The 14,743-nt window shown below is 42.5% G+C and overlaps 1 protein-coding gene across 3 annotated transcripts in view; it reads right to left on the reverse strand.

Moving 5' to 3' along the window:
• Nucleotides 1–815: 815 nt before the first annotated feature.
• The window catches only part of NOL4 (nucleolar protein 4), a 244,731-nt gene continuing 230,803 nt past the window's right edge, over nucleotides 816–14,743 (reverse strand). For all 3 annotated transcript variants that reach the window (XM_026647338.1, XM_026647337.1, XM_026647336.1), the window contains 2 exons: nucleotides 13,232–13,412; nucleotides 816–1,009 (listed from right to left, as the gene is read on the reverse strand). In XM_026647338.1, the coding sequence (XP_026503123.1) occupies nucleotides 816–1,009; nucleotides 13,232–13,412 (375 nt within the window). The remainder of the gene's footprint in view (nucleotides 1,010–13,231; nucleotides 13,413–14,743) is intronic.

Genomic DNA, 14,743 nt, shown 5'->3' on the forward strand with positions numbered 1-14,743 from the left:
TTAAAAAACCCCTCATCTCTATTAACTGCTAATAAAGCTGCAATATATTACAGGATGGAGGTGAGAATGGCATGAATGTAAGGAAATGCATGCTTCCTTTCAAAGTGATTCCAGAGATGACAATTTACAGTACACAAGGGAAGGGTTATCCAGCATCGAGAGTTACTTGTTGTAGAAAGAATATGAAGTTGGGGAGAAGGGCAGGGACAGGGGGTTCTGGAGAGGAAGAGGGGGACTTACAATATCTCCTCAAAACATTTTTAGGACCAGTGAAAAAGTTTACCAAAGTAAAAATGAAAAATTTTGAATGAAAACAAAAGTTTTTTTCTGTTTTGTTTTTATAAAAATTACATTTTTGAAAATACAAGATCCTTTCCATTGCAATTGTGTCCTGTGGCAACAGGACTTTTGGCAACATTTTGCCATATACTGCAGCTTTAAGTCCAATGAGTCAGTAGCACATTCCACTAATATTGCACTTGGATCTTGAACCAATTTTTACCACCACAGCATCGTCTCTTTCCTCCACTTGTTAGAACGAGTTAACAATCTCTAGCCACTTTTTTGATATTTATGCTGACACACTAAAACAAAAAGCAATAGGCTGGACACATTAAAGTACCTCAGAACTATCAGAGGTCAAAGTTCACTTGAAGCACCTTAACACATCACTTTATGGATCAAGAACAGTGTGGCATTATGGTAATTAACTCTCCTAAAAAGACTGCAGTAATTGAAGCGTCTGCTCTGGGAACTCAAAATGTCATTAGTGGAAACTCCGAGATAAGACTAGGCCAGCATGAAGGTCATGTGACTCAGTTCTGCTGCAAAATAAGGTTTTCCAGTTCATCTGCAGAACGCAATAAAAATGCTGCTGATTCTCGATACCCTGCAACAAGCTGCCGCACTGCATTTATTTCAGTTGGACTCAGTTGGGGTCTAGAGCTTGTACTACTGGAGGATCCAGAGCTGGTTGCTAACTGCCTCTTCATACTGAGATCTGTTGGACCTGGAAATAACAAATGGAAAAAATGGAAGCATTAGGTTTTCCTGCCAGAAAAAAGTTTCACTACGATAGATTTGTAGACCCAATTCAAGAGCAACAACAAACTGCTCGCAGCGGTTTATCAGTAAATGGTGAAAAGTAGCAGCTATTCATAGTGAGGGCATGTTGCAGTTCATTTTGATATGTAACAGGGTTCATTCACTCCTTGGCTTCTGCTAACATGGCCCAGGGTACGGGATCACTGGTGGTGGAAATGTCAATCTCAAGAGTAAATCTTGTATGTGCAGGGGGCAGAGCTTTCTCAGCAACTGGCCCACATATGGGACTTGCTTCCTGAAGAGATTGGGATAAACACGAAGCTCCAGAACAAAATGCAAAACCAACTTATTTCCAGCCATTCTGCAGTAACTCCAACAGAATCACAGTTTAAGGGGTTGGGGGAGGGGAGGAACAACTCCCTACTCAATGGAGGAATGGAAGGAAGGGAGAGAGAGAGAGAAGCTTGATTAAAACAATAATAGATTTGTAAGGCCCTGGAGATGGGAGCGGTAGATAAACAGATGTTAGCAGAAGGGCTAAGAGCTATACCGATTTACATCAGTTGAAGAAATGGCCCTTAATGTTACTTAATTCTATTTCCTTTTTGGCAACCCTGAGATAAAGCTACCTGTAGATAATGCCATATTGTTGTGGTCACTGAAGTCAATGGCAAACTTCCCATTGACTTCAGGGAAGCGCAGGCAGAGTCAGGCACACAAAAAAAGACTGGTCACACAGAACCTGCACTGTTAAACATTCTCACTTCGAGATCTGGAATTGGTAGCACGAACAAGTGAACTATAAAGACAGCCTAGCCCTCCATTCACATTCACCAGTTTTACATTGGTATGACTGCTTTGTTTTAATAGTTACCCCGATACACCTGGGATGAATGAGAGAAGTGGGCTAGTGAATCTACCTAATGGTCATCATACACGATAGGGCAATGACTATATCACGATGAAGCTCAAAAGGAGAACTCTAAGGAAGTAAAATCTCAACACAGCATACTGAACAAGAGTATACAAATCATAATGTCAGCTTAGCTGAATGGTTGTAAGAAGCCATTAAAGACTTCTATATTTATTGTGCCAGTACTGAAAAGTTGGCCATTGAAATATTGAGGGCATCATGCTCCAGATGAACCTACTTTAATTTTTATGTTCTTCCCTGGACTCTCATTCACGTCACAGCCAAAAACACACAGAAAATATATGGCAGAGGAAAGTTTCTGTAGCAGAACAAATCTTTTTCTGAAATGAGAATGAATGGTTTTGCTCCTCAGCAATCCAGATTTTTAAATAGTTGAATAGAATATTAAATTTATTTCATCAGTAAGTACAAAATGTTGTAATGTTCTTCTTACATTAATGGGCTTTTTCTTGCAGTATTTCAGCACAAGCAGTGAGACATCTCTCAAAGAAAAGCTAGAATTAGGCCTGATGCACAATTGGCATAAATTGGTGTGGTTCCATCAAACCAACAGAAGCTGAGGATCTAGCCCAGTATCTTTAAATGTGCCAATTAACCCCCACAGGGAGATTTTTAACTCCACAGAGTGTATTTTTTCTAAAATCCTAACGGAATCTGGAAGGAAAATTCTATGCCAACTGCAACCAATATCCACACACCGCACATGCAATGGATCATCAAAACTCAGTCAGAATTCACCTGAGTCTAACAAACTAATAACATAAACTGAATGCTGGTACAGAAGATCACTGAAGATGTGGGAGCTCACTCTATACCCACATCTATACCCAATTGTTCATTTGTGGCATCTCGGTCACCTGGGACTACAGCTCTTCCTGAGGCCCTTTTGATGATCTTGGACACATGTGGGACAGTTACCCCACCTGGTAAGAGAAGAAGAGATGTTAAGGGAAGCAGCTGGATGAGCTGCAGGCTTTGAATCCCACGTGTAGAGAGGAGATTGAGCAGAAATTGGTGACCCAGGTTACATCCCGGAAACAGTTTGAAAAATAAAGATGAATCTAGAAGAGTTTTAATGCCCCAAAGAAACCAGACACCCTCCCCTCTTTTCTTTTGCCTTTATTTTAAATGTTCCCATCTTAAGTGAAGTGAATCACCCCGTCCTTGATGTTTGAATCATCTCTTCTTAAAAGGCAGAGCTGAGCCCTGTGCCACTGAAAGCTATAAGCACTAGGCACATAATGTTTTCAAGTCATGGAAAACTTTAGGCACCCAATCAGGATGAAGTTCCATTGTGCTATGTTCTGTACAATCACATACCAAGACTTGGCTCTACCCTGAAAAGTTTACAATCTAAGAAGGAAAGTGACATATGAAGCATAGGAAAAGAAAGATACAATCAAATATATGTTGGGTCTTTTTGGATGACTATAGCTCAGTTAAGGGCCAGCCAGTCCCATCTGTCCTCAGCGTGTCATGGCAGAGGTGGCAGTGTTGCAGGAGAGAGTAGTAGCCTTACAGATCAGTGAAGGGAGCATTGTCTTTGTGTAAGGGGCAGCGTGAAAGAGGGCACAGAGCCACGTGTGTGAGAAACCGATATGAGCAAACAAGGCTGTCACTGGTGGCAGACAACAGCAGGTTTAAGGCAATGTGATAGATGAGAAGGGCAAATAAGGACGGGCAGATTTGTGAGGGGCCCATAGAGGTCAGGAAAAGAAGCTTGAACTTGATGAAACAAAACATGGAGGGAGCTAGTGGAGGAATTCAACATGGGAGAAGATGAGATTGGAGTGTCAGGCAAGCCAGACAGCCTGAGCAGATGCACTGTGTGTGGACTGAGGGGAAAGCTGGGGCAAAGTGTGATCCTCCCAGTTCAGACGAATCCCTACAGATTTCTATCAGGACAATGAAGGAGTTATTTCTGTGCCAGATTACAGCTTTCTGTCCCCAGCCATTTTGAAAATAAGTTGCAAGGATTTCTTTTATAAAGGGGAAAGTATTTTTCTTTCACTCTCCTCGTACTCAGAAGGAGCTGAACCACCCTTTTTCTAACTTTCCAAAAGGATCAATTGTACCTTTCAGCACAGCCTAGCGCTGAGGCCAATACAGAGCCACACTGGCCCACGGGAGCTCCAGGAGACACAAGAAAAGTGCCTGCTGCTACCCTTTTGTGGGATGCAGCGTTCTCTTCTCTCCCACCCATGCCGCAGAACAGCGAGGAGTGAGGGAACAGTCCGTGCGTTCCCTTGAATGCAGGAACTGCAGCTGTGCCCAATCCTTACCTGGGTTATGAAATGGGGCTCTTGCACCGTGCCTCCACAGCACACCTGGGTAAGGGCCAGGGACAACTTACCTATAAGAATTTACCGTGGGCCAGAGACCAAAGCTAGGTAATTTCATCCTGAAAGATTCAAGTTTCAGAACATTCTGAATGACTGAAAAGAAAAAGGGCTAGAATGGGAGCGTGTACACAGCCTCATCTATAGCTGTCACTAGCGCTCCCTGGATACTACATATAGTGCAGTGATACTTCCATTTGTGCTAAAACACTATCCACTTCACCACTGCCCCAGTCTGAAAAGAAATGAAGTGGGTATGACACACAGTTTCAACACGGTAAGTGTTACCCACACCTAGTAGTATATGTTAAGAACATCATAACTCATTTGTAGCTTCATTAGTTGTACTAGTTTCTTCGTGAGATAAGGCATAAATGTATCACACACTCTTCACTGTCTGTATTTTTCTGCCTATCCATATGCAATGTCAAATACTCGGAGAGCAACCTGAAGCTTCAGTAATAAGAATTAATCTATACAGATTTATATAAACAGGTGGCTAATTCTATAAACATAAACCATCATTTATATATAGGGATATATCAGGGATTTAGGCGCCTAAAGTGACAATTGGCACCTGAGTCCTTTTGTGACTCTAATCCTGGGTGTACTCCAGTACTGAGCAGTACCTGTAACTACTGGGCTATAAAATAGGCTCATCTGAGACTTCCTCAATTTGTCCTGTTGAAGCTGTTCCACTGTGGATAAATCATTGGCTCAGGGAGACTGGATCCTCGGTCTCCCACTTCCCCAGTGAGGGCTCTAACCAGCAGGCTACAGTGTAATTGTCATGCTTACTTTCTCTGGCCCAGTGTTACTGCGCTGTGGCTAAATAATGAAAGAATCACAGCTCTGCAACCATTCCTGGGGATTCCTCTCTGCACCCAGCTTCTCTGCAGCTCCTGGGCTGCAATGCAAAAGAGCCTGTCCACTTCCTGATTCGGGGCCTTTCCCCTTGACGGGCCAGGAGGAAAGCAGTGTGGAGTGGACTGATGGGAGTTGTAGTCCCCTGCTTAGCAAATCCATCGTTTATTTCTACGTGCACACGAGTAGGACTTTTAAAATACTTTTAAATAACTAGTTAGTGGACTGCTTTCATGGACCTTTATCTCCTGAAGCCACCAGTACAAATGATTACATCTGGTGCAAAATGGGCAGCTTAGAGAGAGTTTCTTATACTATTTTCCCCTTCCCTTATGTGGAAATTCATTTCTTAATAACCTTATGTTCTCTATTAACCTGGCACTGTGCCTGGCACTCCCTTTCATTAAAAGGAAATAATAATCTGAATTTTTTGCAATGAACCTTTCCATTTAAATTTCCCCTCGAGTATACCAGGCCTGCACCTTTTGGAATACCCTGGCCTGTCACAGAGTATTTCATGACAATGAAAAAATCTTGATATGCAAAGATGATCAGCTTGCACAGTAACTTTGGTCTGTGGCAGTGTGCAAACAAAGATTAAGCACGTACTGGACACCTGAAGACAGGGTCTGTATTTTTTGTTGCTTAGTACACACTTTTATAAATCAAGACTGCTACCTATCATTTTCACCATAGCACAGCTTCTTAAGCAGTGAATTAGACAAAGTGTTCAGACAGATTTTTCTGAGGGCCACAGTGGGACTGATGGATTTACATTTTAACTTTAAAGTTAGGGAGTCATTCCAATTACATTCACCTCATTTCTTTTGCAAAGCTTAATGGTTCTAGTTTAACTAAATCATTAAAATATTAAACCCTAGGAATCCTCTCTTCATGCACTAAACAATCATTTATCAGATTAGCTGCTGAATAAATCTGATATTAAATAGGCTGTTGGACAAACGACTTTACTGTAAACTGCAAGATATATAAGTGAACTAATTATTGCCTCATACACTATTCACTGGCAAGGTCAATTATTTAAAATTCCAGTGTCAGATGTATGATATGACCAATGATAATATAAACACTGATGGCTCATGAGTGGCAACACCATATGTGAGTTTTCTCAGCAATAATCTCTTCAGAATTGCACACTACCAGTGGGTAACTACCAATGTGATAGTTAATAGCCTGCTGAAAGCAAATAATGCTCTAATACATTTAACATAGACTCTCAAATTGGTCGTTATTATTGTAGGCAATAATTATAACAGCAATACCTCATTAAAAAAGACTGGCATGCGTTTAAGCGTGTGTTAAGATGTCAAATTACTTTACCCCATGACAATTAACCAACTTTTTTAATCTATCAAGGTGCAAAAGGCAATGGCATTTAGCTATAACAAAAGGCACGTTCCCAAGAAGCAGGGACACTGTCCATACCTTGAAATCTATTATGCATAGTCTTTTTACTGTGTAATTTTTATTCAAATATTTTTCTTCAAGTGCCACTGCAAGTGGTTAACATGCATTCAGATTGTTTCATATCCCATTCCAATAAAATTAGACTTTAATAGTTGTTTTCTATTTATGTTATTTTTTCCAAGTGAGCATTATTTATTATGATTAGAAGTATGATTTATTATTTTATTTTGCATCTACCATGTTTCTCCTCTTCCTCTCTCTCAAAAGAGGGCAGATATGTGCGAAGCAATAATTCTCAGTGCTGGGACATCTCAGGCCAGGGTAACAGACACTAATGAATTGGACTAAGTCTTTTTTCTCCATTCTGCTTCCTTTCCCTCCCTCAATTGCATGGGAAACAAAACACTCAGCTAATTCAGTTAATGGAAACACAGCTTTGTAGCTTGAGGACGGAAAAATTAGAAAAGAAAGATGTCTGTAACTATTCACCATCATGCATTTTCAAGTGACAAGCACAAGACACTTGCTTGGAGATGGAGGTGATGACTGAGGCCCACCAGTGTCTGCCCCTGCCATCACAGGAAATCATCATGTGGAATACACCAACCTCATCCTAATACATGATCCCTGCTATACTATGCCGATAAAGGTGCAAAATAATGTACCCTTCCGTTATACCCTGTCAGAGACATTTCTTCCTGATTCCAAATGTGGGAGTCAGTTTAATTTTGAGCATGCCAGCCTGAATCACCATACATAAGGATGGTGGGGTCCATACAAAGTAGAAAAGAACAAGCGTATTGGAAAACTGTTTCCATCGCCCTCAGTAAGAGGAAGGAAAGATGATCATAAGACGGAAGTCTGTTGATAATATAGGGAGTCAGGAGACTCCCAGCTCTGCTATAGAGCTGGCCAAGTTACTTAACTTCTCTGAACCTTATTTTTCTCTTTTGTAAAATGGGGCGAATAATACTTGCCCAAGCTCTTGCCTCTGTCCCACAACCCTGCATTTCTTCCCTTTCCCCCCATACCTCCCAATCCTTACCTCACACATCTAAGTCAGGCTACTTCCTCCTTTCGTTCCTCACTGTCTGGATGCCAACACGGGGAGCATTTGAAAGCACAGGAAAGACAGTCTTCCTGCTTTCAGTTCCTGTGCCTGGCAGCACAACAGATCCCACCAGCCAGGACAAGCAAATACATGGAAAGTCCTGCTCAGCCCCTACAGCCTTGGTCTGGTGCATGCTCAGTCACACTGTGGGGACGGCGCATGCCCAGTCCAATTGGCAAGTCAGAATCTTAAGGGATGGAGCGTGCTCAATGCAGACAGAATCTTTGGAGAATTTAGCTGCCAAACTCTAACAACCTCGCCCGAGCATGCGTGAACTGAAATTTTTCAGAGGCTCAGAACCCGGCCAAATCTGGGTTAATTTTCATGGGGATGGCAAGAGGCACGTTCCTGACACCAGGATGACACCCCCTTACCAAATGTCAAGCCCCTGCTCCAAAGAATGGAGGCGCTAGAGCTTCTCATTGAAACAGCTTGAGATTTTTTTTAAAGTGGGAAAAAGAATGTGTTTTACCCCTGATCTTTTTCTCGGAAATGGCTGAACTGTTTTAGCTGAAACTTCCCCAAAAAATTCAGCCTGAGGTGGTCACTTGACATGGAAAATTTCTGCTCATACAGTTTAAGTTTGGCAAACAACTGAAAACAGGATTGCGTTATGAAAAGTGTGGGGAAACATTAACTATAGTCATTGCTACCTGTGCTACCTATAACAATAGTATTGTTTGTTGCAATGAATATAGGGCCTTATGCGCCCATTCTAGGGTTGTTGCCAGGTAGGGAAGTAAACTCAGATTGTCCCTTACACTAAGGCCCCTTTATACTGCTCTGGCAGTGTAAATGGGTTTTAACATGTGGTTTAACATCTACTCCTACTTCAAGGCCCCTTTATATGACTACAGTCAGTCTGCAGAATTTTTCTATTCAGTTGCATGGTAGGGAAATGTGTCCCCTAAAAGTCTGGAGGGTTCAACCTCCTAAAATTGCAGTGCCCCTTTCATCCATGTGGGGTTTAGGGACGTACGAAAACCAAAGGCAATCTGCTTGGAGGCTTCTATACTGCTCTCTGCCTCCTCGTGACAGCCTGACTCATACAGGGGCTGTCAGGGTCTCTGCCAATCCAGAGAGCTTCCAGGGAGAGGGAGAAGCCATACATGTTATTGCAGACTCCATGTAAAAGAAGTTGAACTGATTTACCCTGCAGGTTTGAGGTGGGGAGAGAGAATTTGGCACTTTCTGCCTAATTCCTTTCCTGTTCTGCCCTCTCCAATTCCCTATGTAAAACCGAGGTACCTCTTGTTCAAGCTGCTGCAGCCCCATCCTCCCTTTCCTTGCCCATCCTTGCCTTTTATGCTGAGCAGTTTCATGGCTCCCCCCCTACACTTGTATAAGGAACTAATTACGATTCTATCATTAGACATGTGGAAGCACAGGCTGAGGAGGCAAGCACAGCACAGCAGGGTATAGACAGGTCCCTGATGAGCAGTGGGGCATGAGTAATTGGGTCAGGGGATGCCTCGATTTGAAGGATGGGATCAGAGAAGGGAGGAAATTTACAGGGCAGGAGGCAACCAAATTAAACGAGTTACGTCATATAAAATACACGTCGATAATTAAATGAGTTACGTCATATAAAATACACATGTCGATTTGACTATTAGATAAGAGATCTAATTGGAGACAGTAATTACGTTACTGTAGGGAAATGTCCAGAAATAGATATTCAAGCCATGAGTTTTTATCCAGCTTTTGCAAAAGGCTTTATTTTGTAGCAGATACAGATGACAGTATGTGTCTAAACACCATCCTGAATAAAGTGTGGGCTTGTTTTTACACTGTCAGAACATTTGTAAACAAGGCAAGAATGTCAGATGGGGATTACTGAATTCAGAAGAAAATGCTTTTTCAAAATTAAGACTTCTTTAGTAAAGGAAACAATCAATAAGCAAATTCTGCTCTACAGAGAGGGCACACACTAACCCTTCCCAATGTACTCATGTAAACGCTAAAAGACAAAAAAGAGCCATTGGAGCAGAGGAACAATTGCCCACAACTTCCCTTTGGGCTCTTTTGGAAAGAATAGCGCCACTCCAGAGCAGTCCCATCCACCCCAATTAGTGCCCATAAACAAGCCAACAAACTCTCATAGTTAACTGTATCAAACGTTGGTGACAGATCTAATCATCACAGGCACTCTATCTTCTTCCATTGCCAGGAGGAGACCATCAACTAATGCAGTCAGTGCAGTTTTTACCCTACATAAATGCCTATAATCAGATTGACTGCAATCAAGGAAATCTAAGGAATCAAGAAAGTGCCAGAGTTGCCTTGCCGCAACCTGCTCAATTACCTTTCCTAAAGAGGAAGAGCTCTGAATGGCCCAAAAGCATGTCTCTCTCAGCAACAGAAGTCGATCCAATAAAAGATATTACCTTACCCACTTCGTCTCTCTAATTTCCTAAAGGCAGCAGATGGGACTCAGCCCAATAGTTAGCCAGATTGTCAACATCAAGTGTTGGTTTCTGAACTTTGGTGTATTGTTCTTGTTGGTAAGAGGAATACAGAAAAGGAGCTGGATTAAACAATTTTTCTCACCAGCTGACTCATGCAGGGGATCCGGAGGTAAGTAATAAGCTGAGAACAAATTCTAATAATTTTCAGCAAAAGGGGTGGGCACACTTGTGCAATCTTCTGATTATGTACCAGTCTGGGCCCAAGTGGGGAAATGGTTTGATAGTCATCAGGGCAGAGGGGTGAATGGCTGACCAGCTTCTGGTGCAAGATACACAGTGGTAGTGGGGCCATGGATGTTGATGACTCAGTGGGCAGATGGTAAACCTTCATGTGGGACTGCAGAACCCTTGCCTCAGGCAACACAGGAATACACCACAAAGAGGCTGCAGTACTCCAGTGAATTTAATAATGCTTGGTTTCTTGGGTCTATTAGTTGTGCAGTGTCAGGGAGGCTCCAACCATTGTTTCTCCTACAAGGCCCATTATGGTCCCTAATTGTGGCATACCACTTGGCACTCACAAATTAAAGATACAAAGAAATTAAAAAGAAGTTCACCATCACAGTTGCTAGCCAAAGTAACCACTCTTTAGGATATTGACAATAGTATCTAATTTTTTTAATTGCATACTGAAATGAAATAGAATACTTCTGACATAGCTGTGCAATTCAATGAAATATGGAAACAACAGCAATGTATTTTATTATAATCTGTGTGAAGAAAAAAGCACAGTTCAAAAATCCCCTGTTGTAGTTAACCAGGACCTGGCATTATGTAAAGTGTAACAGGACAACACCGATGGCCTCTGTTGAGTAGTTAAGATATGGATAACTGTTTAGAGGCCCAATTCTGCTCCTATTTAAGTCAATGTCAAAATGCCCACTGACTTCAGCAGTGGAAGCTGGATCTGTTCTCATGTGCCCACAATTTAAAAATACATTGCGAAAGTGAACAGCATTTTCTCAAGAAAACTAGTTTCCAGGGATGTCTTATACTTATAAAAATATTTTCTCAGAGAACCTTTTCAGCATCTTAAACACATCTTCTGTGCACATGGAAACAATTACAACTGCAATTTTCCAGCTTTGAGTTAAGAGTTTTGACAGCTAAAATATTGTCATTTTAAAGACTTTCAAAAACTCAGTTTAAGTCAGTCTCCAACGTTAGAGACAGAGGAATATTTTCTTCTGGTCCCAGGGACACCACATTCAGGCTCACTGTTGCAGCCCTGATAACAGCGGTAACTGTTTGAAAACTCTCAAGAAAACTAATTAGCATAGAGAAAACTGAGAACAAGACTGAACAGTTAATTTCTTGCAAAACTAGGCCTACTGATTTACCCTGTGCACCTGAGGCACCACTTTCCTCAACCAGAGAAGGATCACCCAGGACAAAAGCCAGTAATCCCTGTCCTCTGAGACATTCTGTAAATCCTCCTTTTGGATACAAGAGACCCATTGTCTTTCAATGTAATCATTTTTTACTGACAGATAAAAGCATACTCCTGTTACCACTAGGGGCAAAAATCATTTCCTATAGTCTATATCCATAGGAAATCAATATTTTTTACTATTCCAAACAAATGATACAATTCTTGTTTGTTTGTTACTGTTATCTGCTACTGTAATGAGAAAGAAACCTTGGCTAACTGTAGGGAGCCAGGGTGGCTGCCCTCTGAACCTGAGGGTAAAGGGCCGCTCTCTCAGCCTGAGTGGGCAGGGCCAGGCCAAGCTTGCTCCACCCCCCAGAAGGGGAGGGGTGGAACAGGAAGTATAAAGGGCGGGGCCCTTAGCTCAGTCAGGGCAGCACCAGGGAGGGAGGCAGACGCAGACCGCTCCCTTCAGACCCTGCTGCCACGCCAGGGGAGGCCCTGGACCAGTGGGAACCTCACCTGGAGGAAGGACTGGGGCTGCCAGGACTGCCCGCTGCCGAGTACCCAGAGGGACTGGAGGAGCCGGAGGGGGAGCTGGAGCTGCCAGCAGCCGCGGTCCAGGAGGAGCTGGAGGAACCCGAGCCCGAGGGGGAGCTGGAGCTGCCAACAGCGGACTACCCCGATGCACTGGCGGAACCAGAGGGATTCGGACGAGCAATCGGGTAGGAAGTAGCCCAGGGACAGAGCTGCACAGTGGTGAGTCTATGTAGCGGGAGGACCCTGCTGACCCAGTGGTGGGACCCTCGTTCTGCCACGGTCAGGGCCCTGGGCTGGAACGCAGTGGTGTAGGGTGGGCCTGCGTTCCCCTACCCGGCCGACCCACACCGGGACCTTTGCCGGCGCTCCCCTGCCTGAGGGGCGCGCTACAGACACTGGCTGGCGTCCTTCCCGCTGCTAATTCCCCAGTGGCAAAGGCGTGACCCAGGCCGGCCCGTGACGTCGGAGCTCCCCACGGCCCCCTAGCGGGAAGGCGGACCGACACCGATCACACTAACCAAAAGACATCACTACTTTTTTTCAGAGGATCCTGTCACCTCATGGTCACACAAAATTACCTACATTATTTTCAGCTCCAGGTAAACAGGAACTCAACATGTCTATTTTACACTTGTCATGTCCAGTCCTCAACCTGGGGTAAATCACTGCAGTCAGTGAAGTCCATGGAGCTATGCAGACTTACTCCAGCTGAGAAATGGGCCCAAATTCGTTTAATTTTGAAAGGTAGAATATAGTATTTTTCAACCTCTAATTAGAAAAATGCAAGCCAATAGCCACATTTTGTGCTCTATTTAAAACTAGACATAACAATAGACCAGGTCCTCATGAAGCTGTGCCTATTTACACATCAGTGGAGGATCTGACCCAATATTTGTACTCAGCTTTGTTAAGGACTTAGGGCTTGATCTTGTCCTGTTGTGAATAGCCCCATTTAAGCCACAAGGGGACTACACACAGTACTAAGCAATATGCCCAGCAGTTAGCAAGGCTGGGCCCCAGTCATGTAACCGATAGGAGCCTATAGATACAGCACCCTTTAGATTAGTTTTCAGTATTGTGGGAGGTAAATGCGTCCACAAACACACAGACACACACATTGGTAAGGAAACTCACCACTGCTAGAAGCATCACTGAGATTTAGCAGCCCACTTCCTAACCCTCTGTAACTATGGTAACTGTAGGTCCCATTTCCATTGATGTACAACACCTCCTGTGTGCTGGAAACAGCTGATGTTGAGTAAGTGACCTGGGCTGGCTCTTGTTTATATTGTTTGTCAGCTGGAGCAGCTTCATCCTGCCAAAACAATGTTTCATTGTAAGGTTTCAAATAATTGTTAAAGTTCACCTTGAATGAGAGGGGCTATTTTATTGTTATTTAAAGCTCCCCAAGTGTTACTTTCACAACAGTGTAATAAGCAAGAAACAAGCACGTACATGTTTTCAACTGACAGTTTATCAACTGAAAAGAAATCATGAGAATAGCCACGAACATAGATTTCCTACAACCACTGATTTGCATTTTGCTAGCAAATCACAACATGATGGGTGCTGTCCAAACACACAGGAAGACACAGTCCCTGCCTGGAAGAGCTTACAATCTCCTGAAAAACTCAACTCTAAATCAAAATGAAATGGAAGGAACTGAAAGCAAATGATTATGCTCTGGCATTTAAAGCAACCCTCTTGGTGCAGAAAATCAGTTTTTTCTTGTTATGATAAAGCAACATAAAATGCATTGGCAGGTTCTCTAGATGGATTGATCAGCATCAAGGATACCAGGAAATAGCGGGGTGGGGGTGGGGGGTGGAAAGAGAATGAAATAATCTTTTCCATATCTGTGGAATGATGTGGCATTACGACACAGGAGACCAAACCTTTCTGAGCTGGAAGCTTTTGTTTGTTTATTTTGCATATGAGTTTGAAGAGTTAGACTCAACCAAGATTATTCAAATGAAAAAACTGTATTATTGAGAGAAGCTTTTAAAATATGTTGCAGCAGAATACTGAGAAGTCAGATAATTAATTGCATGGGCATTGGGGACATTAATTTGTAGTGAGGCATATATTTGCATTATTAAGATACTTAGCTGTACTGAATTCCACTATAAGTTCTCTTCAATAACATAAGAATCCAAATAAAGGATTAAAAACTGCAATGTATTTTTGCCAAAAGTTTAATGTAATTTACTTTTTTCTCTTCAAAGGTCATGCTGTCTGTTATAAAGCAGAATGGATTTTTTTTCCTGTGAGAAAATATTCAATAAGCTATGCAGTAAAGTTTTAGCTTGGCAAGAAAGCTTAAAACATCATCCATTCCCTAAAATTCCCAAAGCTGCTGCCTTACTTTCTGATTTTATATGAAGATTTTTCCCAAAACCAGATGATATTTCCATTCACATACTCAGGGCCTGATACAGTTCCCAGCAAGGTTGATGAAAAGGTTGACTTAAAAGGGAGTTAGATTGGGCTCTCAATCCTTTTTTACAGGGCTCCCTCGTGTTTTAAAAAGCATCAGCTTCCTCCTACTTTGTCCTTGCAATTGTACTTTGGATAAAAGATCCTCTCTCTGTCTATCTAGGTATTTACACCATGTTCTACAACAGATTTATTCTTTCCTTCAAGTGT

The sequence above is a fragment of the Terrapene carolina genome, unplaced genomic scaffold (genome assembly GCF_002925995.2).
Source record: "Terrapene carolina triunguis isolate 2854851 unplaced genomic scaffold, T_m_triunguis-2.0 Scaffold58, whole genome shotgun sequence".
Lineage (NCBI taxonomy): Eukaryota > Metazoa > Chordata > Testudines > Emydidae > Terrapene > Terrapene triunguis.